Source organism: Misgurnus anguillicaudatus, chromosome 10 (assembly GCF_027580225.2).
Source record: "Misgurnus anguillicaudatus chromosome 10, ASM2758022v2, whole genome shotgun sequence".
In the NCBI taxonomy this organism is placed as follows: Eukaryota; Metazoa; Chordata; class Actinopteri; order Cypriniformes; family Cobitidae; genus Misgurnus; species Misgurnus anguillicaudatus.
The window spans coordinates 34,412,186-34,437,012 of NC_073346.2; the positions used below are offsets into that span (position 1 = coordinate 34,412,186).

Sequence of the window (24,827 nt, forward strand, 5' to 3'; positions counted from 1 at the left end):
CATGCCACATGTGCACTGCCTTTTTTGTTCATTTTTCTTTCTTTTTTTAAACAGCAAGGAAAATCATCAAACTGTTATCAGAAAGTGTAAACAAGTCCACACATTTATTTATTTAATATAATTGCAACATTTTGCTGTCATATAATTGCACAGGCTGACATCGCGATTGCGATGCGATTAATTGTGCAACACTAGTATAAATACAATCTCAGAAATAAAGGTACAAAAGCTGTCACTGGGTCAGTACCATTTAAAAAAGTCCAAATATGTACCATTTAGGTACAGCTATGTACTGTTTACATTTTGTAACAAAATGTCCTAATATGCACTCTTTTGATGCAAAGGTGTTCACTAGGGGAGAGCGGGGCACAACCTAACGCTTTTTGCCTTTGCTCTATCATTCAAAAAATATTTAAGTTATACGAATTATTTTTTTACACAATCAACACGCACATCTCTGCTACAAATGAACACTTAAAGTTTGTTCGTGGGACCTACTGTTATCGTACAATTACACAGAAAGTGACAGGAGTGCAAACGTTACAACTTACCCCAGGTGGGGTTCAATGTAACAAACAGAGAGTTTGTTGTAACACCTGCTAAAAATTTTGGTTTAAATACAAATAATTTAATAAAATTCTGTCTATATACTAAAGGTGGATATTGTTTATATATCTGCCTATAATAGATCGATATCCACACATTCATCCATTCATGATAAACATAAGATGAAGAAATGTACTTTTATGCCTCCAAAACACTCTTTGTTCAATATCTTAATGAAAACACATCAAAGCTTTTTACAAATTCACAGAAGATCTTCTGACATAAATATGTAAAATTGCTGTGTTACTATTAACCATGTGTTAGTTTGTGCCCCGCTCACCCCTAGTTTTTAAAAGGGCACTGCCTCAGTGACAGCTTTTGTACCTTTATTTCTAAGAGTGTATTCAATACATTTTGATATAAAGCAATTTGGTAATTTATTATTTATAAAAGCATCCAATCAAAAATTAACAGAACTTATGAAAAAAAAACACGGAAAAAGTGTCTTCTGACACATTAGACACTGCATATTTCACTGCCAAACACAACCAGGAATAAATGTTTATTTTGTGAATACATTCAGATTTGATTTGGTGGCAGCACCCACCCCGAAACATCTCATCCTGGGTAAAGTGATCTTGCGTACCGGTTTGGGAGAAGAGAGAGAGAGAGTAAATGGATATTAAAGCATCATGTAGGTCACCTGCCACCCACTATGTCAGAATAGATGGTGGTCCACTCATTTCTCTTCAGTTTTACCTGCGGCCGCAAAGATGAACTCTTTCGGCAGCAAAACATTACTGTCACCCAGCGTGTTTACCTCCTCCAAGAGGTCACCAATGCTGTATGCATGTTACGTACACATTTACATACTTGTCTTGTGTACTAAAGCTCTGACTTGTAGATATACTGTACAACTGCTCTTGTCAGAGATCAGATAACCCATCAACATCACCTACTTTTCACCTGCAGCTTTAAAAACTAGTTTTGCATTTTCACCTGCATTGGCTTCACTGGTTTTTTGCTATTGTAAGTCTTATTCAAGTAAAAACCACTGGCCACAATCTGGTACAGTATTTTATGTATCGCATGTCTTATATTCTAATCAATTCTAATAAAGTTTGCCTACATTTTTTTCTTGTTTCACTAACACCAGATAACAAAAGTAAAATACGTTACAACTTGCTTTTTACATTGACAATATACATTTTATTAGATTGGAACTTTTAGATATAAATTACTATTTGATTATAAATACTATTGCCTTTATTTTATTTTGCACTGCAATTTTTAAAAATCACTAAATCCAAGACCAGCAAGATCCAAGATGAAATCTTTCTTATTCCAAAAACAAAACCATTAAATCCTGATTTTCTTTACAACAGGTTGTTGATGGATTTGTTCCGAGATTGAGACTTTAAGATGTTAAAGGAGAAATATTGTACATACTTTTATAGGAGTTAATTCAATAATATCATAGTTAAACTCTCACAGAAACAGTACAGACACCATTTTTCCCAAGTGCTCTTAGCTTATCATGCCGCAAGAATTAAATGTTATTCATATTTTGTTCCTAATAATGTGTAGCAAGTGTTAAAAAACTTAAATCTAAACTTAAATCAACACAACTAAGCTTCTGTTTCACTGAAGTCCAAAGGCACAAAACAGATAATCACAGCAATTTACGTGAACAAAATGATTAGTGAAACAAAAAAATTGCTCAGACGTGGGTGGATTTTACAGATTTAGAAACGAGGATCACTGTACGCATAGATGAAGAGTAAATCATCACAGCACACAAACAGAAATGTTAAAACCATGTTACTCCATAAAGACAAACCAAAATCTAGCCATTTACTGAGCTTTATAACATGATAAATAAAGCACAGATATCATTGAGACCCTATAGGTCTCTGAGGCAGCCTTAGACCTTGAAAAGAGACGGGGCCAGTGGTCTACACTCAGCCAATCAGAGGTCGCTTTCGGCCTGTGAATAATGTGGTTGTGTGGTTGAATAAATGAATGAACAATTCCTGGACATATTTTATAATAAGATCAATATATATATATAACTATATTTTGCATTAGGAAAAAAAACTAATACAGCAACAGGCAGAATGCAGAACTATAAGTCCGGTGGTCTCAAGTCTGGATTTTATTAAAGCTCAAGATTGCATGTGGACCTGCTGCTGAGCGTTACTTGTTGTATTTTGTTAAAATTAGTTAATGCATTAGCTCACATTAACAATATTTCTATAGCATTATTAATCTTAGTTTATGTTAATGTCAGCATTTTTTACTACATTTTTAAATCCAAAGTGGTAACTGTTAACATTAGTTAAAGGGGAGGGATGATGGTATTTCATGCATTCTGACTTATTTAAACAGTTTAAAATAGGGATGCTTTTTGCAGGCCGATCACCGATTTGTTGTCTTCGTGATCGGCCGATACCAATGGCGATTTTTCAAGCTGATATGCAAGCTTTTTGCTGACTGTTACTGTTAACATTTTTTCTAGATAAAGTAATAACACAGATGTTGCCTTTGTTATATTACTTGCAGTAATTAGGTTTATTGTTGTTTTAATAGAGAATCAAAAAATTAGCAAAGAGAAATTTAATATGCCTTGGAAAAGTCTTATGTCTGTTAAAAGTGATAAAAATAAAACACTTCACAGTCTAAACTGTATGAATTAAACATACACGCATTCGTATGAAGTATAACAGTTCTTTAGTGAAGAGCAGAAAGTGATTTTATTGAGAGATGAATTAGGATACTGTAGCTTTAAGACGTGAGAGAGATCACTCCGTTCACGTGCACTGATGACTGAGGCTTCTGTGTGTGCATGCGCCGGATGTACGCGGACGAGAGCAGCTGTGAGGAAAATGAAAGTTTAAACGCTTAAACTTTAAAATGCATGCAAATAATAAACGTTTGGCATGAGGATGCAATTATCCGCGATAGATGTGTGTTGTATACGCTGTTTGATGGGGATGTGAAGACGCGTCGCGCTGTTGATCAGATCGCGTCCTCATAGAAAATACACTTATCTCTGCAAACGCAAAGAGAGAAATGCAAATCTGCATGTCACACACGAGCGATGGGTTATAAAAATGCTCGCATTGCGTCAAAATGGTCTCTAACTGCAGCCGCATTCAGGAGCCCTATGTTGACAAAGGTAAACAGAAAGATCGGTTTAGGAGATCGGCAAATTTAGCGAGGACCGATCGAGTCATTTAATGACGTTATCGGCCGATACCGATCGGCGGCCGTTCGATCGGAGCATCCCTAGTTTAAAAGTTGTAGTCCGCATGCTAAACAAATGCAAAGTGACAAAACAGCAGTTCAGCTGTGATAGAGTATTTCTGGGCCAAACTCACGCCTCTTCTTTCCTACAAGTTTCGAAAAGTTTTTTTCGAACATGGGTACCCGTTATGACAGATTGACCCCAGATTCCTTTTATGGGCACTTCCCCCTGGAAAAGCACGCCTGCATGTCAATCAGAGTGAGAATGCGCATTAGCGATTAGTTACCGGTATCACTGTGTTTTTGGATGTACAACCTTGTTTAGCTTTCCAAGTAACCCTAAGACAACAGTGGATGCAGTTAGTTTTTCTTGGAAAGCAATGTAATTGCGAATGGGTTTATGTTTGTTCCCATTTCTGGAACATTTGCATTTCGGAGAGATTGCTTTACAAACAAGGCTCAGTTCAATGCCAGATTTGCCACTCGTTTAAAACTGAGTGATGGAGCGGTCCCGACTTTTAAATATCCTGTTCAGAAGTCGCAACCACAGGCGGTAAGTAAAACAAAATCTCACTGTTTGCAATTGGCGCATATGTGCATGTAATTTACACAACACGAACAACAGCAAACATTTTTCTCCTCAGTTGGCATTGTACTGCACTTACGACATTTACACATTTTAAAATGGGCAAATGCAGAAAAAAATACAACATCAACAATTACGTCACATTTTTTTATTCAAATAGCGGATAAGGATTAATGACCAAATATATAGAGACGTCCTGCCCTTACAAAAATGAACCATAGTTTTACTACAGTTAAAACAAAACAAAAAACATGGTTACTGTAGTAAAACCGTGGTTATTACAAAATAACCATGGTTTTGACAACCATGGTTTTCAAAAACCATAATTACACCATGGTTACAGTAAAACAATGGTTTTCGCAGCTGTTGGATTAGTATCCAAAGGCTCTGCTTAGCTCCGCCCACCGTACGTCTTCGTCTTTTTCCGGAAAAAACAGTTCTGTCTTTTATAAATCTCTTTGGATATATGAAAATACTATTGTACAGGTATAAGATTAACATTAGATTGGCAGAAACGGTTATGTAATCTTTAATGCACAATAAACTTACGTGTATACTAAAAAACTATATTACCTACTGTTAGCAATGCATTTACTAATGTTAACCTATTGTAAAGTGTTACCCATTAATTTAGCTACTTTCTATATTACAGTAACGAGAATAGGATTTTGGGGATTAAAAATTGTTCGAGGTGAGAGGGAGGGGGTGTTTGTGGGTCTTAATTTTCCAAAAGCAAAATATACGCTCTTATTTCTTTCATTTATTGTTTGTGATTAAATATAACCAGGACACATTTACAGCACCTCCAGTGCCATAACTCTCCGAAAACAAAATTCAGCATAACCGATAACTTTCAGAATATGTTGTGTGATTCAGTCTCCTTCTGTCTGAGCTTCAGAGCATCGCATTCACGCTGGGTGGAAATCAATGCGCAGGCATTTCTCAACATCGATTATACAATTATGCAGGTTAAATCATCAAGCCTACACACATTCTTATAATGTGTACACACACACACACACACACACACACACACACACACACATATATTCACGCACACAAACACACACTCCAGGTGCAGGTACTTCATGAGCTGATTAGAAATGCCACAGGGGAGTTGAACATCACTCTCAACAGCTTCAGCGCTACACAATGGAGTCATAATTAATAGTAGCAGCAGGAAGCAGCGGTACACACACACACACACACACACACACACACACACACACGCGCTAAAGCTAATGCTTAAAGGGATAGTTCAACCAAAAATTAAAATTTTGTCATCATTTACTCACCCTCATGTTGTTCTAAACAAGTTTTATTTGTTTATTTTTGTATTATGTTAAACACAAAATATTTTATGAAATAAATAATTAAATAAATAAAAAAAGCAAATACTATGGAAGTCAATGGGTACTTTCTCTCCCTCTCTCTGATTGGCTGCTGTTGCTGCTTGGCTCCCTGCAATCAATAATTGTTACGGCAGCATCATTAATAATTTCCTAATGAAAATGATTCTGTTGATCTCTGTTGTATTTTAATTAAGCATAATTACGCCGGCGCTCAGTGCTGTGGTGGGGACCCCTTCAGGGTACAACCCAGTTTTAACACCCAGATAATGAAATTTTACATTGTGCGCAGTTGTTTGGTTATTATGCGTCGCAGTATTTTCCGTTGTTCAAAGATAAGAGATAATAACGCTGGCACCTCCGCACGCTTTGCCTGTGCGCCGTTCAAAGGGGAAGATGAAATGAAAACAATTTAATGGCCTTAACAGTTTAAAACGTGACAGCGTTTGTCTTTTGTGTTGTTCCAAACTCAGCTGGCATGCGTCCGTCTTTCAATGCTTTAATGTCAGCTTGAAACCCCTCACCCAGCGTTGTGCTTGCACAAAGACACAGCGAAATAAAGATAAATATATGTTTGAAGATTTGTCTTGTATAGCGATGAAGTGGAGTTTTGAATTGAGAACTGGTTGCGTTAAAAAATAGAATTTTTATTTTGGTTGTTTTTATGACCATTTAAGTTCCAAAATCTACTGACAGCTATTTATTTTTAAATCAAAAATATTTTAATAAAGTTTTATTGTGAAATATTTTGTAAAATAAGTTCTAATTTCACCAAACAATAATTGTATAAAGACATTGGGTCTCATTCACTAAGCATGCATACGCAAATTTGTTCGTTAAATGTGCGTACGGATGTTTTAACTTACAAATTATGATTAAACAAAAACTTATTCTAAACTTATACTAAAATTTATTCTAAATGTTTGCAAAAACATAAGAACAACCACACGTGTGCAATAATCATAAACAAATGAAAAAGAACCCTATACTATATATCTGTGTTCTATATTTTATATATTTTTTCCTTGTTCATGATTATTGCATAAAAAGTTGTTCTTAATTTATTTAAAATAAAATTTAGAATAAAAGTTTTTGTTGAATCATTTGTAAGTTAAAACGTCCGTACGTACATTTTACGAACAAATTTGTGCGTACGTATGCATAGTGAATGAGACTCGACAACAATGTTTTGTATGGCATCATTCAATTTACTTTTTATTGTCTATTGATTTGAATCAGCCTGATCTCACAGGAATTCGTATGTATTTTACGAGTTGACTAATTCGTATAAAAACGTATGATTATCATTAAACAATAATGAAACATCAGCACTAACCCCAATGTCACAGAGGAAATAACAAAGCGTCCAAAAATGTTTAAGTGTGATCGTATGAATTAATACGAATTTGCCACCTAATAAAATAGGTACGAATTGCCCTGTGATTGCGTTGTTTGTATAGAAACTTTTAGTTCGTATTTAGTTTTAAACGTTTTAATAACAATTTGACATAAAATGTATTAAGCAACCAGAATTGAAATAAAATTGTAATCCGAACAACCATAATGAGATTCATATCCCCAGAGTCCATATACACAGACAGTAGATGAGAAAGAGAGAGATTATGAAAGAAGAAGCGGGAGGTCAAGGCAGCGATGGAGGTCAAGGTAACATCTCTGGGTCTGACTCACACAATAGAGAAGATGTCTCTAGAAGAATCAGATGGAAAGAAATAAGAGAATATGAGCTGCACAAAGACACAGTGAATTAGTCCGGTGCTGCGGTCTATGAGCTTATGTAAAACGCTCTTGTTACACTGGTCAATTTCCACACGCACAATGGCCAAATTTCCCCCTCGACTCCTCTGACACGCTCTATCTGACTGTTCCTGCTTCTAAGAGGCTTAGAGAAAAAATTAGGTGACCTTTAAATGATCAGACACGCTAGAGCAGAGTATCTACTGTCCGGACGCATGAAAACTCAACGGCCCGCTGCCCATATTTGAACAGAATAAATTTGATTTTTGCTGAGTGAGAGTTTCTGTCAGTTTAGTGTCTGGCATGCATGTTAACAACTGTTAAAGCATAATCCAGCTGACTTCTTAAAAGAAACAATTTTCCTATATGTTACATAATTAATAACTTTAGCTTTATGACTAAACAATTATCAGACATAAAAAAATTTAAAGCACCTAAATCCTCCTGACATGAAGTGAATGGGACAAAAACAAAATCACACACCCCCTCACACAATCATTGTGCAAGTATTGCCCGCATCCTAAAGGCACAATATGTAAGATTTTTAACAAGATGTCACTATTTCATAATAACAAAGGCGAAGCTTAAAGGGCACCAATTATGAGATTCACAATTTTACATTTCCTTGAAATGTGTCTAGGTGTGTATTAGTACATGTTAACGATATGCAAAAGGTACAAATCAAAAAGTAAACGATGACGCGAGTTATCGTCTCCAACGTAAATCTCTTTTCTTGGACTACAACAAACACACGGATTGTAGGCAACAGTTTACTTCCTGGGCCGGTTGACGTGGACACGACGGTCATTATCATAATTACGCCTGCTTCTGCCTCAAAGCCTGTAAGTAGTTTATGTTTTCAAATGTAAAAAATGTACTGACTAAACCATGATTCAAACACGAGTTTTGTGCAGTGCAGAATAGCACATGTTCTTTGTCGTTTCTACGATCACAAATACAGACACGGTTTAATGTTTTAGTATTCTTACCTTACCAATTTGTTACGTCCTGCTCAAGCCGCACTGGCACATTTGAGCGATCAGCTTGGTCATCTAAATTTCCTGGATCAGATTTTGCTCGTTTGGGGTAAGCAAAAAATCGTAAACATTTTTCTTAAACACTAAATTCAAGAAAAATTTGCTTACCCCATTTGCAGATTTTTTTGCTTGTTTACGCACAAAATCACTTAAATTTGATATTTTTTGTCCAAAAACTAAAAGACTTATTTTCTTGGGTCGTTTTGCTCATCAAGAAACAGCATCTTAATTTAAGAATTTTAGATATTTTTACTGAAAACAAGACAAAAATACTAAGATTTTTGAAGGCAGGGTAAGTCAAAAAATGACTTTCTTACTTAGTATTTTTGTCTTGTTTTCAGTAAAAATATCCAAAAATTCGTCAATTAAGAGTTTTTCTTGATGAGCAAAATGACCTAAGAAAAAAAGTCTAGTTTTTAGACAAACAATATAAAATTTAAGTGAATTTGTGCTCAAAACAAGCAAAAATATCTGCCAATGGGGTAAGCAAAAAATCTTGAAATAAGTTTTCTTTTTTCTTTAACACTTAATTCAAGCAAAATGTTCTCACCCCATTGGCAGATTTTTTGTTGCTTGTTTTAAGCACAAATTCACTTAAATTGTATATCATTTGTCTAAAAACTAGACTTATTTTCTTAGGTCATTTTGCTCATAAAGAAAATACATCTTAATTTAATAATTTTTAGATATTTCTACTGAAAGCAAGACAAAAATACTAAGCAAGAAAGTCATTTTTTGCATTGTGTCAGGATTGCATTGTGACCGAATCTCTCAAACATGGTAAGGAGCGTCACATTTCAGGCCAACGTCAGAGGTATCCAGGCCAATCACAACGTACTGCTAAGCTGGCCAATCGGGGACACAGAGCTTTTCAGATCGGTGAGCTTTGTACAAAATCAAAGCGTTTTAGGAAGGCACAGAAATCTGGAGCAACAACGTGGAAAATTATGTGTTTGTTTAACCATAAACCACGCGATCACATTGTACTATACCAAATACACAAAATAAAGTTTTTTAGCAACAAAATAGGTGAAACAATGGGAGATGTTTTCACCATCCAGAGACGTATGGAATTTGCTAATCATGTTTACAGATGATTGTTTTTTACCTGTACGTTTAATGTCATTGTAATAAATTAGCTTTGATGCTATACTGTATAACCACCACTTCTGCATTTGTCCACTCGTGTTGCCATAGTTTCTACAACTGGAAACTGAGGATAGCGCAAATATTAAATCACTACAATTTTTGGGAACCTTTGAGATAATGTAAGTACAAACAACTGCACGAAATATATCACACTGTGAATGTGCATGCACTGTAATTTTCTTAAGCCATGTTGTGTAAATATTGGACAGAACAAATTGCTGCGTTAAAATTGACCCAATGATGGGTTGTTTTAACCCAACTGCTGAGTTAATAATAGCCATGGTTGCACATTTTTAACCCAGCATGTGTTCTGTCCAATATTTACATGTTATGGGTTAAAAAATAACCCAGCCATTTTTTGAGTGTGTGTTTTTTGGATATTATATTAAAGAATTAAATTCAAGAAAAAACATACATACTTTTTGTGTGTAAAGATGTATAAATACAAAAAGTATCAGTGCACAAGTTTGGTTTCCCAGATTATTCTCGCTGTTCTGTCTTTAGTAGGAATTCTGACAGTCGCCCAGAGACACCCTCAGGGAATCCCACATGCCCAACAGGTCTGAATATAAGAGATTAAACTGCACAGGATTGTGGGATGCATTTATTACAGGACAACCACACAATTCACATCTTCACCACAAGTGTCTGTGCTCAAAAACTATTTTAGCGCAGTGAGGCTGATGTTGTGTGCAGGGACCGGACTGTGAACCTTTGGGGGCTTGAGAGAACACTGATGCAAGATTTTGTAATAAAACGTCGATAGATTTGTGATGTAACTTACAAAAGGATTTCAGTCTTGCCAGAAGGGGTAACCATGCATCACTTCCTTCTTTCCTTGTTTATTTTTTACTATAAAATGTTAACTCGTTACTGTACTGTATTATGTATAGATTATGTAAAGATTACAGTCAGAAACCAGTCTGTGCTTATTTGGTCTTAAAGAGACAGTAACATCAAATAAACTTACTAAAGTCGATGTCATTAATGTTAATCAAACAACCCAAGACATTAAGAAAATCACTTCTATAGCTCTAAAAAAAATAAATAATTATATTTAATTTATACAATAAAGACAGAGTTATTATTCATTTAATTTGATTTCTGAACCTAATGCTAATTTTAGACCTTACTTAATGTGCAAATTTGTTTTTTTTATAAATGTTTGCAATTTCTTTATTTGTTATTAGGTTTTTCCCACCCCCTTTTTGCTGATCCGAAAAATAATCAGATCCGTGCCTCAAGAACTGTAATGTGATCCGAACTGTGAGTTTTGTGATCCGTCACACCCCTAGTAAAGTTAGTACACAGTGATAGTCATAAATGCAATGGTACTAATAATTGGCATAATAATTTCTTTCGGTGTTTCGATTTTCGGCCTTGGTTTCATCTTTTTCGGTTTCAGCCAAAAATTTTCATTTCAGTGCATCCCTAATGATAACCAGGCTATTGATAGTACCAAGCGTGCCGCACAAGCCCTGAAAAGTGAAGCCAAAACGTCTCGCTCGCCCCTCAGTGACTGGTCCCAGTATAGGTCATAAACCCCGCCTCCCCATGCTATTCAATGGGACTCGAGACCAACTAAACAATTTAATTACACTTCAATTAACTTTTTTCCGAAGCTTTTATCATGCTGATGTATATTCAAGTGTTTGTTTTTAAAATAAGTTTGTTTTTAGTTAGTTATTTAATACTATAAAAACGGTGGTGTGATATGCGCATTCTGCGAGAGCGAGGGCGGGGCCTTGCTTTCGCGGCTTTACTTCCTGCTCACTACCGCGCAGGGTCCTGAAACCGCTACTGCGCAGACTAAAGACCCAAGATGTCAGCGCCGTATCGGGACACTGACCGCTTCACTTTTCACCAATGGAAGACAGCGAACGGGCGTCGTCCATCTTTTTTACAGTCTATGGTTAGTACATAAAGCCTGCATCACACAGTACACCAAAAGTATCCATTTTCTAAAAATAGTTGAGTACAGTCGAATATCAGTGACCTTGTAATGTAAGCGTTTCTCTCGCTAATAAATACGAAAAAAAGAGAAGAAATTATAGAGATTTAACAAAACACTCCTGAAATCCTGTTATTAGCCTTTATGTTTCCAATTTTCAGTCTCCTGGCAAAAAAGATTAGGCGATTTTAAAAGAACTGCATAATCTTCTTGAAAAGCTTATCAAAACTTTAATGATTCACTGATAAAGTCCACAAATGAAAGCGCTGGAAAAGAGGATCAGACCTCAGTACTGTGTAGTGATTAGGAGATGAGAGCGGGGAATGAAAAATCCCACGTCTCTCAACACAGAGGAGAATCATGGGTAATCATCCACAAAACATTCAGCTGAACGAGAGCTCCTTGTATTTTCTTATTCATTCACGTGTTTTTGGCCATCAAAGCATGCATTTTTTTAAAAATGCGACAAAAATGTGACACACGGGTGATTCTCGCGAAATTAGACTCATGAGGTGTCATGAAACATTTTGATAAAAATGAAAATGCAAAGTAAGAGTATCAAAATTAGAAGCATACAGTTACAAACATCTTAATGTACTATTTTGCACATGATTTCAAATGACATCATACAAACCAATTTTGTCATTTTTCCACATTTAAGGGGAAAATTTTCATTACCGCAACGTGTCCATGACTGGATTTGGGTTGTTTGACATGGAAACATTTATAAAATAAAAAGCTTCATGTTATACTATAAACATTTACAGTAAAGGAACATGCGGTAAATGGAGAGACAATAATAAGAAATATAAATGTGTCCAAGACCAATTTTCTCATCCTCCGCAACAATTTTCAATAATTGTTTAAGCCCTCAAGGAACTAACTTTTTTTTTTAAAAATGGTTGGAAGGGACATAATTGACTGTGACACTCAAGATGGCTACCAGGTAAGCAGTTCTTATTTTTATCTCCAGATAAAAATTGAAATTTTGTATGTCATAGTACCTAGACAACTTTTTAGTTCTCATTACCGAAACATGAGTTTGTAAATGCATAGATTTAATGTAATATCATGTTGCGGTAATGATAATTTTTGATGATAATAATAGTCATACTACCTAGACAACTTTTTTAGTTCTCATTACCGAAACATGAGTATGTAAATTCATATATTTAATGTAATATGTTGCGGTAATGATTTTTGATAATGATCATCTAAAAATGTAAACATTTCTATAGGAAATATTTTTAAATCCTCTAAAAATAATGGTTGTAGTAAGTTCAGATCTTAATCTTATGTGTGCAAAAAAACTGCCTTCAAGGGCTTTTTAAAAAATCTGATGGTGAACACCCAAGTCTGGATTTCGTGAGAATCACCCACACGTGTCCAGTCACGCGTGTCTTCAGGCCGTGTGCTGTTTACACGCACACTTGCAAACGTGAAAACAGCAAATGTCAGCGAATGACATTTGTCAAAGCAAAACCAGATTGACCTTTGACCACAGACTGCTAATAGATGTACAAGACAAAGCGACGCTTAACATGAGCCATTCAGACACACCTGTAAGAAAGAAATAAAGCTAAAGAGCTGCAGATAGCAGGAGTGTGTAGTGATCCCGTGTTTGTTTGTGTGTATATAGGGTAGATAACGGTTGTCTTACCTTTGCTGTACACAACACAGTTGTTCCTGTTGTCGTCGGAAGCCTGCCAAGTCATATCCAACAGCCACCGGGGGCCGGCATTCAACACCAGAGGGGCCGACGCTTTCGTCTTCTGCAGAAGTTAAGATGACAGACAAACACTGATCATTTTGCTTACGGATGATTGAATAAAATGCTAATAAAGATTTTTAAGATTCATTGGACTATAGGTTACAGCAGGTTTTTTTGTCAGCCGAACCCTATTGATCTAAATTATATACTTGGAGTGATCTTTGACTTTATTGGTTTTTCTATAACGAAACCTTTAGCAGCACCCATGTATGAGGACAATGTTTTTTATAGTTCAATAGTGTGATTTCTGCCGTCAGTATTAATAACCCCTAAACCGGCCCCGTCTCCCTTTCATTTAACTGTGAATTATCAGCCCAAATTTTTTCTCCGACGATCCAGTTTCTGATCTCTCCGATTACAGCCTGATCTCAGGTGCCTGGGAATTGCGAGAAGAATGCGGATGGCTTTCGGCGGGGAGAAGGCGAGCGTTCAGCGCTGAACTTTGGCCACATTGTGCCTCCCTATCGCCGTCATCTCACCATTTCCTGCGACGGTCTGGGAAGAATTTAAAGAATCAGTATCCATTTCAAAGGCCGATTGAGGTTGAGGTTCAGAAATTATTCTGAATGCGCAGCGTAATTTTTCTTTTCGGGCCGGGGTCAAAACGTTGCGCATTACGTTCTATCTGTAAGGTGAAAGTGGTAAGATAAAGAGAGACGAAACTAAATCGCGCTCGCGCCCCTTTTGTAAAGAAAGTATACCTGTATACCAGTTTTATTCCATTTCATTTTCAAATGGCTTTTAGAAAGGCCAATGAAAGAGTGTATTCGCCTCAGTTTAAGGGAGATTTGGTGGAGATCTTGGACAGCTGTTACAGTAGCCCATTACTGGCAGGTAAAATGTCTGTCTTTCTAGGCCATTAGACGTGAAGCCGCAGGCACACCTTCATTAAAGTGCAGCAGAAATAGTTTAGCTAAGTGAAAATGGGCTCCAGTCACTCTCAGAGAGCTCACTTTCTCTCTCTGGATCACCTGTGATGTGCTGAGCTGCATGTGCTGAGCTGTTATGATTTGTCTCTACAGCTGTAAGTAAACAATGGACAAACACACGTTGCTCTCTCAAAGCTCTCATTTATATTCACATTCAATGTTTTCAGTTTATCCAAAAATATCAACATTATCTCTGATGATTCAACAAAAATCTTTCAGAAGGAAAGATTCATAACAGGCACAAATGAGACAACTGTTGACATATAGTCAACTGTTAATAAAAGTAACACTCTTAAATATAAACAATATATCACAGTGATGTCATAAAAGAACCATTTTGGTTCCTCAAAAAGAATCATTCAGTCAAATGTACTTAAAATAATTTATTTCTTACCTTTTTGTAATTTAAAGGGGACATTTCATAAGACGTTTTTTTTAAAATGACAAAGAAATCTTTGGTGTCCCCAATGTATGTATATGAAGTTTTAGCTAAAACAAATTAGATAATTTATTACATCATGTTAAAATTGCCACTTTTGTAGGTGTGAGCAAAAATGTGCCATTTTGGGTGTGTCCTTTAACATGCAAATGAGATGATCTTTGCACTAAATGGCACTGCCGTGGTTGGATAGTGCAAGTTAAGGGGCAGTATTTTCCCCTTCTGACATCACAAGGGGAGCCAAATTTCAATGATTAATTTTTTTACATGCTTGTAGAGAATGGTTTACCAAAACTAATTTACTGGGTTGATCTTTTTCACATTTTCTTGGTTGATAGAAGCACTTCAATGCAAAAAATGATTTTCAAGAAAAAAAATGCATTTTTGTCTTGTTTTCAGTAAAAATATCAAAAAATTCTTAAATTAAGATGCTTTTCTTGATGAGCAAAACTACCCAAGAAAATATGTCTTGTTTTTAGACCAAAAATAAAAAATTTAAGTGATTTTGTGCACAAAACAAGCAAAAAAAAAAGCCAATCTGCCAGTGTTCAAGATTTTTTTTTTACCCCACTGGCAATTTTTTTTTTTGCTTGTTTTATGCACAAAAGCATTTAAATTTAATATTTTTTGTCTACTTGGGTCGTTTTGCACATCAAGAAAAAGCATCTTAATTTGAGAATTTTTAGATATTTTTACTGAAAACAAGACAAAAATACTAAGAATTGTACAAGTTAGATTTTCACGACATGTCCCCTTTAAAGGACTTTTATAAAAAACAAAAAGGTGCTTCAGATGTTTAAGGTTCTTTATGGCACCATTCTGCTGAAGTGGTTCTTCCATTGGCGCTTTTCCATTGCATAGTACCCCACGGTTTAGGTCGGGTCAGGTCGGGTCTGTTCATCTCACTTTGGCTTGATTAGCTTTTCCATCGAGTTTAGTAACACTTCGGAGTGGGAGGGATTATAGGCGTCTTGTTATATTTGCGCTGCATACTGCTGTGACATCATACAAGTGAGAGCGTCGTTGTACATCCCCATACATTGATTTATTTCTCAGTCCACTACAAAATTTAAATTGACCACCACAAATAGATGTTTGCACATCGCGTTTATCACTACCTCTGTCTCACATGACAGTTTCTGTACAACACCCGTGGCGTAAGTCGACGGGTTCCACAGCATTTAAGCATATATGCGGACGTGCAAAATGCAAATGTGCTGCCACAAACTGCAAGTCTGGATAAAAACTGGTGTTCCTGATTCACATCCTGTGGATGTTTTCATCACTAAAAGGGAGTTAGGGAACTTATAGCAAAGCACAGATGACAACAGGTTTGCACGAGACAGCGCACGCTAGCACAAAGGTAAAGCTAATCCTTTACATTATAGCGATGATGCTGGTAGTGACCAGTGATTCTTTCAGACCAATCAGTGATCTACAGTGTTTTCGCTTCACGTTTTGGTATCAGCTCGGGTCGCTTGGAAACCCAACCGAGGTGGTACTAATAAAAAATGATCGGGTACTATGTACTGCACCCAGTGGAAAAGCCCCCAAAAGTAAGCTGACCCCACCCGATGCAAACCGTGGGGTACTATGCAATGGAAAAGCGCCATATGACATTGTGACGCACATTTTTTAAGATATTAAATACTGTTATAATACTGTGCAAAAGTCACCACGTCACTGTTAAAGATTTGATGTTTTTGCAATGATATAATGACCATACATAATTATTTCTCAGCTTCTTTATTAGATACATATTAGAAAATACATCAAATTTGTACGGGGCACTAATAAACAGAATACAATTATTTAGTGTGAAACCTGCATTTAAATCTAAATGAAAACTAATTTCTAAAACCAAATTTAATGACTTTAGGACTTCAGTCTCCTCAAAAGAGTTCAAGATGTGTTTAGTGCCAAGAGAGGTCACACTAAATGTAGCATTTTTGTCAAATCAACATATATTTTTTATTTTACTTTAACTTAACAAATGAAGTTAAACATGTTTACGTTATTATAAGTTATGACAACTTATCACAAGTCAAAAATTAAAATAGTAGGTTTTAACTTCATGTTACATTTTTTTTACAGTGTGAAGAATTTTTATGTACTTTATTTCATGTATTTCTGTTTGGATCTTAATAAAGAGAGTGAAAAATAAATATAGATGGTCATTAACACTTTGCTAAAATAACAAAGCTGGTGGTGGCCTAAGACTTTGCACAATCCTGTATATTAAGTGCAATGACCTACAAATTTAATATGAATAGCATAGATGAGATAATTTGGTTTGAGAAATGTTTGAGGTCATATTGAAGACTTTTGATTGGATACTTTGTTGCCTTTTAAATCCAATCATGCTGCAAGCAAATGTGTGATAACCAAGATCTTCTCTAAATAGAAATTTGTAAAACAGGAGACAGAATTTAATTTAAAAAGTCTTAATTTACTTTCTATTTAATCTTACTGTTGTCTAAGAATGAGTCTGATCTCATCTGTGAATTGATTCTATTAAACTACATCTGAAATCATGTTCTCAGACCTGTTATTATATTAAAGGGCCTGTACACAAAAGACTGCTGTGGCACAAAATCTCAACCACACATTTTCCTGCCCCTCCCAATCCAGATTTCCATGTGTCCGTCTTTCCCCACGCTGGCAGCCAGACAGAGAATCCTTGGTCATTTAAGACGGCTCCCGTTTCACATCTCAAATTAGCCATACAATAACGGTCTTATATCCAGACTGACCTGAGAATTTTACAGCTCTGTCAAAGAGCACCGGAGACAGTCTGATTGTTGCCAAGACAACTATCTAAAATGAGAATCGGATTAACCCTTTCTCTGATCCTCAGCGTCTGGAGTCATCTCTTATTCAGAAGCAAAGGTCTGCTCTCTACCTCTCTTTGGGAAAACAGCATTGAGGCCCAGAAGCTGCACAGCAAAAGCAACTAATGTTTATAAACTGAGGTTACGTTTGGTTCCTTTACAGATATACAAAACATAATACAATGTTGTACATTTCTGGGAACATTACTGTACCTTAAGGACCTATTTTTTACCTTTTAAGGTACAGTTAACTGTTTTAACATTAAACTGTTCCTTAAAGGTACACAAAAGGTCCTTAGGGTACACTATTGCACACAAAAAGGTTCAACATTTCAATGTGTTAAAGGGGACATATGAAAATCTGACTTTTTTCATGTTTAAGTGCTATAATTGGGTCTTCAGTGCTAGAAAATCAACCTAGAAAATGTGAAAAAGATCAACCCAGTAACTTAGATTTGGTAAACCATTCTCTGCAAGCATGTAAATATATAATTGAAATTTGGCTCCCCTTGTGATGTCAGAAGTAGATAATACTTCCCCTTAATCTGCACGATCCAACCACAGCACTGCCATTTAGTGCAGAGTTGTAGGTGTGAGCAAAAAAATGTGCCGTTTTGGGTTTGTCCTTTAAAATGCAAATGAGCTGCACTAAATGTCAGTCCTGTGGCTGGATAGTGCAGATTAGGGGCGGTATTATCCCCTTCTGACATCACAAGGGGAGCCAAATTTCAATGACTTACTATTATTTATTTATTTTTTTGCTTGCAGAGAATGGTTTACCAAAACTAAGTTACTGGGTTGCACTTTTCACATTTTATAGGTTGATAGAAGCACTGGGGACCCAATTATAGCACTTAAACATGAAAAAAGTCATATGTTCATATGTCTTTAAATTGTGGAAAATAACATTAATATAAATGAATAGATAACTCTTTATTTATAATTCCTAGGCAAATCTACTGTATAAGTGAACTGAAATTGAGATAATGATACAGTGCTTGATTTAAGACCTTAACTCGAGGTTTCCTGTGTTAGTAACAGATCTCTGGTCTTACTGCAATGGTTTGCTATCTCTCTCTCTCTCTCTCTCTCTCTCTCTCTCTCTCTCTCTCTCTATGTGTAAGAGATACAGTGACCAAAACAGTGTAGTCAGCGAGCGAGTGATTACAAACTGATGTTCCAAATTCGCTATAAAATGAAAATCAATATTTCCACACGTTGCTGCAACATAAAAGATAACCTTCATTGATTTTTTGCGACTTAGGTCTGTGTGATAAAATCTAATATAAATTTTCAGCCGGCCGGATTTGGATCAGAGCAGGGAAGCGGAGGCTGCCGATAAGTTCCTCTCTAACATTCCTCAGCATTGGATTTTCCCCCTTCCCGTTCCGTTACTTTCCCTTTTTCTCCCGCCCCCACCTCGCCTTCCGAGCCACGGCTGTACTATTTATAATTGGCCCGGTGCGAGCGAAAGCTTCTATCGGGAATCAGCTCTAATTTTTATTACGGTGCAGCTAAAGCCTGTTCCAGATAATTTGGAAATTTCAGGGGGAATTGTGATGGAGCTGATGGCAGTGGTGCAAAGGCCTGCAGAATAGAGCTAACCTGTAATAGCCTGTGTGGCGGCGGCTGATTAAATGTTGCCGTAGATGAAAGACTCGCCATCGCCGCAATAAATTAACCAATCACACAAATCCCAAGTCGCCGCTAATCCGGCCTTGATACCCTGATCCTCTGATCAGCTCTAGGAGGTGAAGGGAAGAAAGTGGCGTGTGACACTGGGAGAAAACCTGACTCCAGGCCTGCGTGTAAACAACGGGCTAATGATAGCACTGCTGACCGCTACCGCGCTCAAACCAGACTCACGGCCTGCGGGGACGCCGGAAATCCGTCCCTAAGAGATGCTGAAAAAGTGACCACGATTTTTTTCCTATATAGTGAGCAGGAACACGTCATACATAACATGTCATATACATTTTATTATTATATCAAATTGTGAAAAGTTACACTGTAAAAAAATTGCTGTAATTTTGCAGCTGGTTGCCAGTAACTTACTGTAAAAGATAAAGTCTGAAAATGTTTCATGTTCATTTAACTTTGAACAAAATGTTGCCAGTAAGTAACATACATGTAAAATCTACGGTAAGTTACTGGCAGCTAGTTGTCAGTAATACTGTAATTTCTAAAAAAAGTACAGTGTATAAAATGATGCAACAGATTTTTGAAAATGTCGTAGCACAACAAGGAAGGTCTTGCATATTATGCGTTTAAAACATCCAATAACAAAAATGCTACATGTGCTCAAATTTGTCATCAACACAGCTATACTGTAAAAAAACTAAAAATAAATGTGTATATATCAATATTTAAATAAATGAATAAATAAATAAGTTATATATATATATATATATATATATATATATATATATATATATATATATAATATATATATATATATATATATATATAATATATATATATATAATATATATATATATAATATATATATATATATATATATATATATATACATATATACATATATACATATATATATATATATATATATATATATATATATATATATATATATATATATATATATATATATATATATATATATATATATATATATAAATGTGTGATATACCGCATATAAAAAGTAATCTGTATTATATATAATCTTATAAATGCGTTTCTTTCTGTATTTGATTTAAAAAATAAGATATGACTTTATTAAAATGTCTTTCTGCTTGCTGTGATAGCAAAATTACTAAAGACAAAATTATTTCCTAGTGTCCAGACACAACACATAGCCCCGACTGCATTCATATTTATATTAAATATATGAATGCTGTCAGGATGACAAGTGTACGGGTTGGAGAGCGAGGTGCAGGCTGAAGGTGAGGATAACAGGGCCGGACCTGCTCTAAGACTCTGTTTACAACACAACGCACCTTCGATACGGCGACTTCAATTAGTTGTTCACCACGATGAAACAAATTGCATGTGGTCAACTGGAAATTTCATTAAGGCAGATTTTCCTGCAGCCTTCGCTATCTCAGCGCATTAATATTTCCCCGGGCGTGCCGGACGGGTGACTTGCGAGGGGCATTTTTTCTTCCACGCCGTAAACGTCCAAATCCCCTTCACATGCATCCCGATGCAATTAAGCACGGTCTAAAAATAAACCCTGATGTTTTTGCTTTTCATGTGCCGTTTGATAAACTAAATAAAGCCCCGTGTTTTTGAAAATCACTATCTAGCCCAGAAAATATATTCCCATGTCTGTCATGCGTTCCAGCCTTCTCTTTTAAATGGCAGTGGTTTCATCGCCCCGAAATGAAAAGATACCTCCCTCCTCGCTGCCGCTCTCCTTTTTGCTGTGTTTTTTTCCAAGCGAGCATCTGCTATTGGGAAGCTAAATAACGGAAATATGCAAAAAGAGAAATTGCACGCTAATTCCCTTTGGAGATAGATCTTGGCGCCTGCCCTGTCATAAATCAGAGAATTTCGATATGAAATGAGGCAAGCTGCTCTAATCATTTCTGCATTTCAAATTGGATCACTGGCTCAATCGCTTGGCTTTTAAACTGCTTGCCTAAGAGCAAATGTGAGGTGGGAGATAATGGGGAGAAATCTCAGCCCGCGTGCCGTAGTTAGTTTACTGCTTGAGTGCAAAAGAATGCATTCAGACGCCCGCCCCCCCCTCCTCTCCTCTCTGCGCCTCTTTCTTTTCAACTTTGTTAAATTGACTTTTTCGTTTGAAATCGATTAAATTGAGAATCGCTGTGCTCCTCTACCAATCTTTTAAGGAACACCCATTGAGGTTCGCTCAGGCCTATCGTTTAGCAGTGTTCACCGTTGCTATAGGAACCGTGCATATTTATTCAAAATCGCCCCGGTTAAGAACATAGTTCGGCTTTGTCCTGATTTAATCGCAATCTCTTTTGAAGCAGAAAAAGATGTCCTATTTACTCACGAATTGAGATCAACATGGATTTTAATCGAGATTACTCCAAACTGTCGTGTTCTGACATCCAGCAAATAAACAAGAAACACGGTGCCTTTAATATCATCCTACACATCCTGCTGTCATTTCTTATTTTTTGGACACGTCACATTAAACAGCCATTTCCTGGTCTTGACTTCTCGTCTGATTGGTTATCCGTCTTCATTTCAGCCCTGAAATGCTGATGAATTAAAAGAGCAGGGGTAGATGCCAGCCAGCACCTCATATCTGACATATATTTTCATCTTTATATGTAAGTGTCAGACGCAGAAGGAGGTTTCAGCGCTAATGCTGTCTGGTTTAATGAGCACTTAGCCTCCAGGACAGAAGCTCCGTCTGTCTGTTTCTCCTCTAGGGTCAAATCATAGTCAGAAAGCTTGTGGAGGTTTCATTAGCACATCGACTCAGTGATTTATAATGCTACAATAAAAGACATGAATTTAAAGAAATGGGTTTTACACACCTGAAAATACTGACATTTATGTACCATCATCACTCTAAAAAATGCTGGGTTATTTTTAACCCATGGTTTGTTGTCTTCTTTTAGTACAAATATCAAAAAATTCTTAAATCAAGATGTTTTATCTTGATTAGCAAAATATATATAAAAAGAAAATAAGTCTAGTTTTTAGAAAAAATGTAAAATGTTTTTTTTGTGCAAAAATTCATTTAAATGTATGTAGACTTATTTACTTTAATTTAAGAATCGTTAGGTATTTGGGTAACACTTTATTTGAAGGGGTTCATAAGACTGACATGACACCTTCATAATCATGAAATGACACGTGCCATGAACATGTAGTAGATTTTATGCACATTTATGACAACTGTCATTCGTTCAATTGTGTCATTTTTATGCAAAGAAGACATTCTTTGAGATGTCTTTGTTATGACAACTTGACATTAACCAATACATCATTACTTGTCATGACAACTTTACATTACCAAGACAACATAACTGACTACTTTTTACCAGTGATACAAATTAAATTGTCAATAAAATGTTATTAAGGGTTAATACTCTGTTATATAGTTTTATAACGGCGTCTTTAATATTTTTATCTCCTCAACTACAGTGGTACAAATATAATTTCTCAGTAAAATGTCATTAAGGGGTAATTACCTGTCAAATAGTTTTATAACAACTTAATGAATATTCTTTAGTTCATAATGTTTTTTATAAGTTTCCTCCAGGTGTTTAAGAAATAAAATCATGCATTCAAATAATAATAATAATAATAATAATAATAATAATAATAATAATAATAATAATAATAATAATAAAATAAAATAAAAATATATTTTTTTTTAAATTAAAAAAAAATTAAAATTAAAATTAATACAATTATATTCTATTGCATTTGGACAGTGATTTACCTAAAATTAAATGAAAATAGTGCAATAATGGGTTAAGCCATGCCTCATTGGATCCATATTACTGGAAAACGTGAATAGTTTTGAAAATGGAAAATGTGTAGTTTTTCTCTTTTCTCTATGTCATAAGGTATTTATTGTAGATAAGGCAATTATTTGACATATTAAATGATAAACCCATAAAGCTGGGTAGTTTCTTGAGTTTGATAATTACTCTGCTATGTCATGTTTATGACAGATTTATGACGAGTTATAATGTATTAGTTTATGTCAAGTTGTCATAACAAAGACATTTCAAGCAATGTTCTATTTGCATTAAAAATTACATAATTGAGCAAATAACATGATGACAGTTGTCATAAAATCTCCTTCCTGTTCATGGCACGTGTCATGTCATGATTATGAAGGCGTCATGTCAGTCTTATAAACACCCCTTCAAGTAAAGTGTTACCGATATATGTATTAAAAACAAGAAAAAAATTCAAGAAAGTCATTTTTTGCAGTAGGCCCGTACTTGGCCAAACCATGAGACATTTTGAACTCCAACAACCACACTAAGGCTTGGGTTGTCCCTTTTTGGCCCAACCATTTTTTAAAGTAAACACAAGGTGAGTAAATAATAAAATCATTTAAAATTTTTGGGTAAACTATTACTTTAACGTGTATTGATATCTTAAGCAGAGCGCAACTGACATTGCGTAGATATTCTCTTAAAAAGAAATGTAATAAAAAAGGGTTCTTCATACTGTAGTGATGTCATAGAAATCCATTATTGGTACCCCAAATAACATTTTATTCAATAGATTTTAAAGAGGCATTTATTTCTTACTATTTGATAATATCTACAGCCTTTACCCACATGATTTTTTTTGTGCAACAGAAAAATGTGGATGTTTAAGGTTCATTATGGAAACATACACCCAGGTTTATTTTCAACCCAGCATTGGGTCAAAAAGAGACAAACCCAAACCATTGGGTTGTAATGTAACCTATTATGAGTTGTTTCCACACAAACGCAGGGTTGCAATAACCCATCGTTGGGTCAAATATAAATATTTTCTGGGTTAATTTAACCCAGCAGCTGCACTCAAAAAAAAAAAAAATGATTAATTGGATTAACTCAATAAAATTGTGGGCAGGATTTCCATCCAATATGAATGTGTACCCCTAACTCATAAAAAACTGCTTTACACAACAAAAATATATTGAGTTAGTCCAACTCAATTTAAAGTAAATGGCAATACTCAATTAGTTGCCTCAACTCAATTCAGTGTAGTCTGAATAACTCAATTTAGCGTAGTTTGAGTAACACAATGTAGTGTAGTCTGAATAACTCAATTCTGTTATTTTATATAAAACATTTTTATATCATACTAATTAGCATAAGCACATGTTAGCATGCTAATAACAATAACATATGATACTTTGGATGAGCATTTGAGAAGAGACTGATCTCCAAACAGGCATTAACCCAGTTAGTGCTCATTGAGAGATATACGTCACATCCACAACCTAACCACAAGCGCCACTCTTCTGCACGATGGTAACCAAACAATTTGAAAAAATATAACACAAACGCTTATAAATCAATAAGATAAATGGACATTAAACACTATTAAGTCTTTCTCTTTACCTAAAAATGCATAAAATAACACTAAATTAACAAAATTACTCTCCAAAAGCAGTTGCATGCAAAACATGCTGGGAAATTATTTTTCCAGAACCCAAACTCAAACTAACTGTGTTAACACAATTAAAAAGAAATTTATAAATTATAGTACATATTCTTTTTGTGTTAAACTAATTAAATATATATACGTTTTGCTCTTAATGAGGTATTTTAAATTAAGTG

General features: G+C 35.4%; 1 protein-coding gene across 5 annotated transcripts in view; it reads right to left on the bottom strand.

Moving 5' to 3' along the window:
* Positions 1 to 24,827, bottom strand: part of zfpm2a (zinc finger protein, FOG family member 2a) — a 251,008-nt gene that overhangs the window by 50,534 nt on the left and 175,647 nt on the right. For all 5 annotated transcript variants that reach the window (XM_055211092.2, XM_073872430.1, XM_055211094.2 and 2 more), the window contains one exon: positions 13,280 to 13,391. In XM_055211092.2, the coding sequence (XP_055067067.2) occupies positions 13,280 to 13,391 (112 nt within the window). The remainder of the gene's footprint in view (positions 1 to 13,279; positions 13,392 to 24,827) is intronic.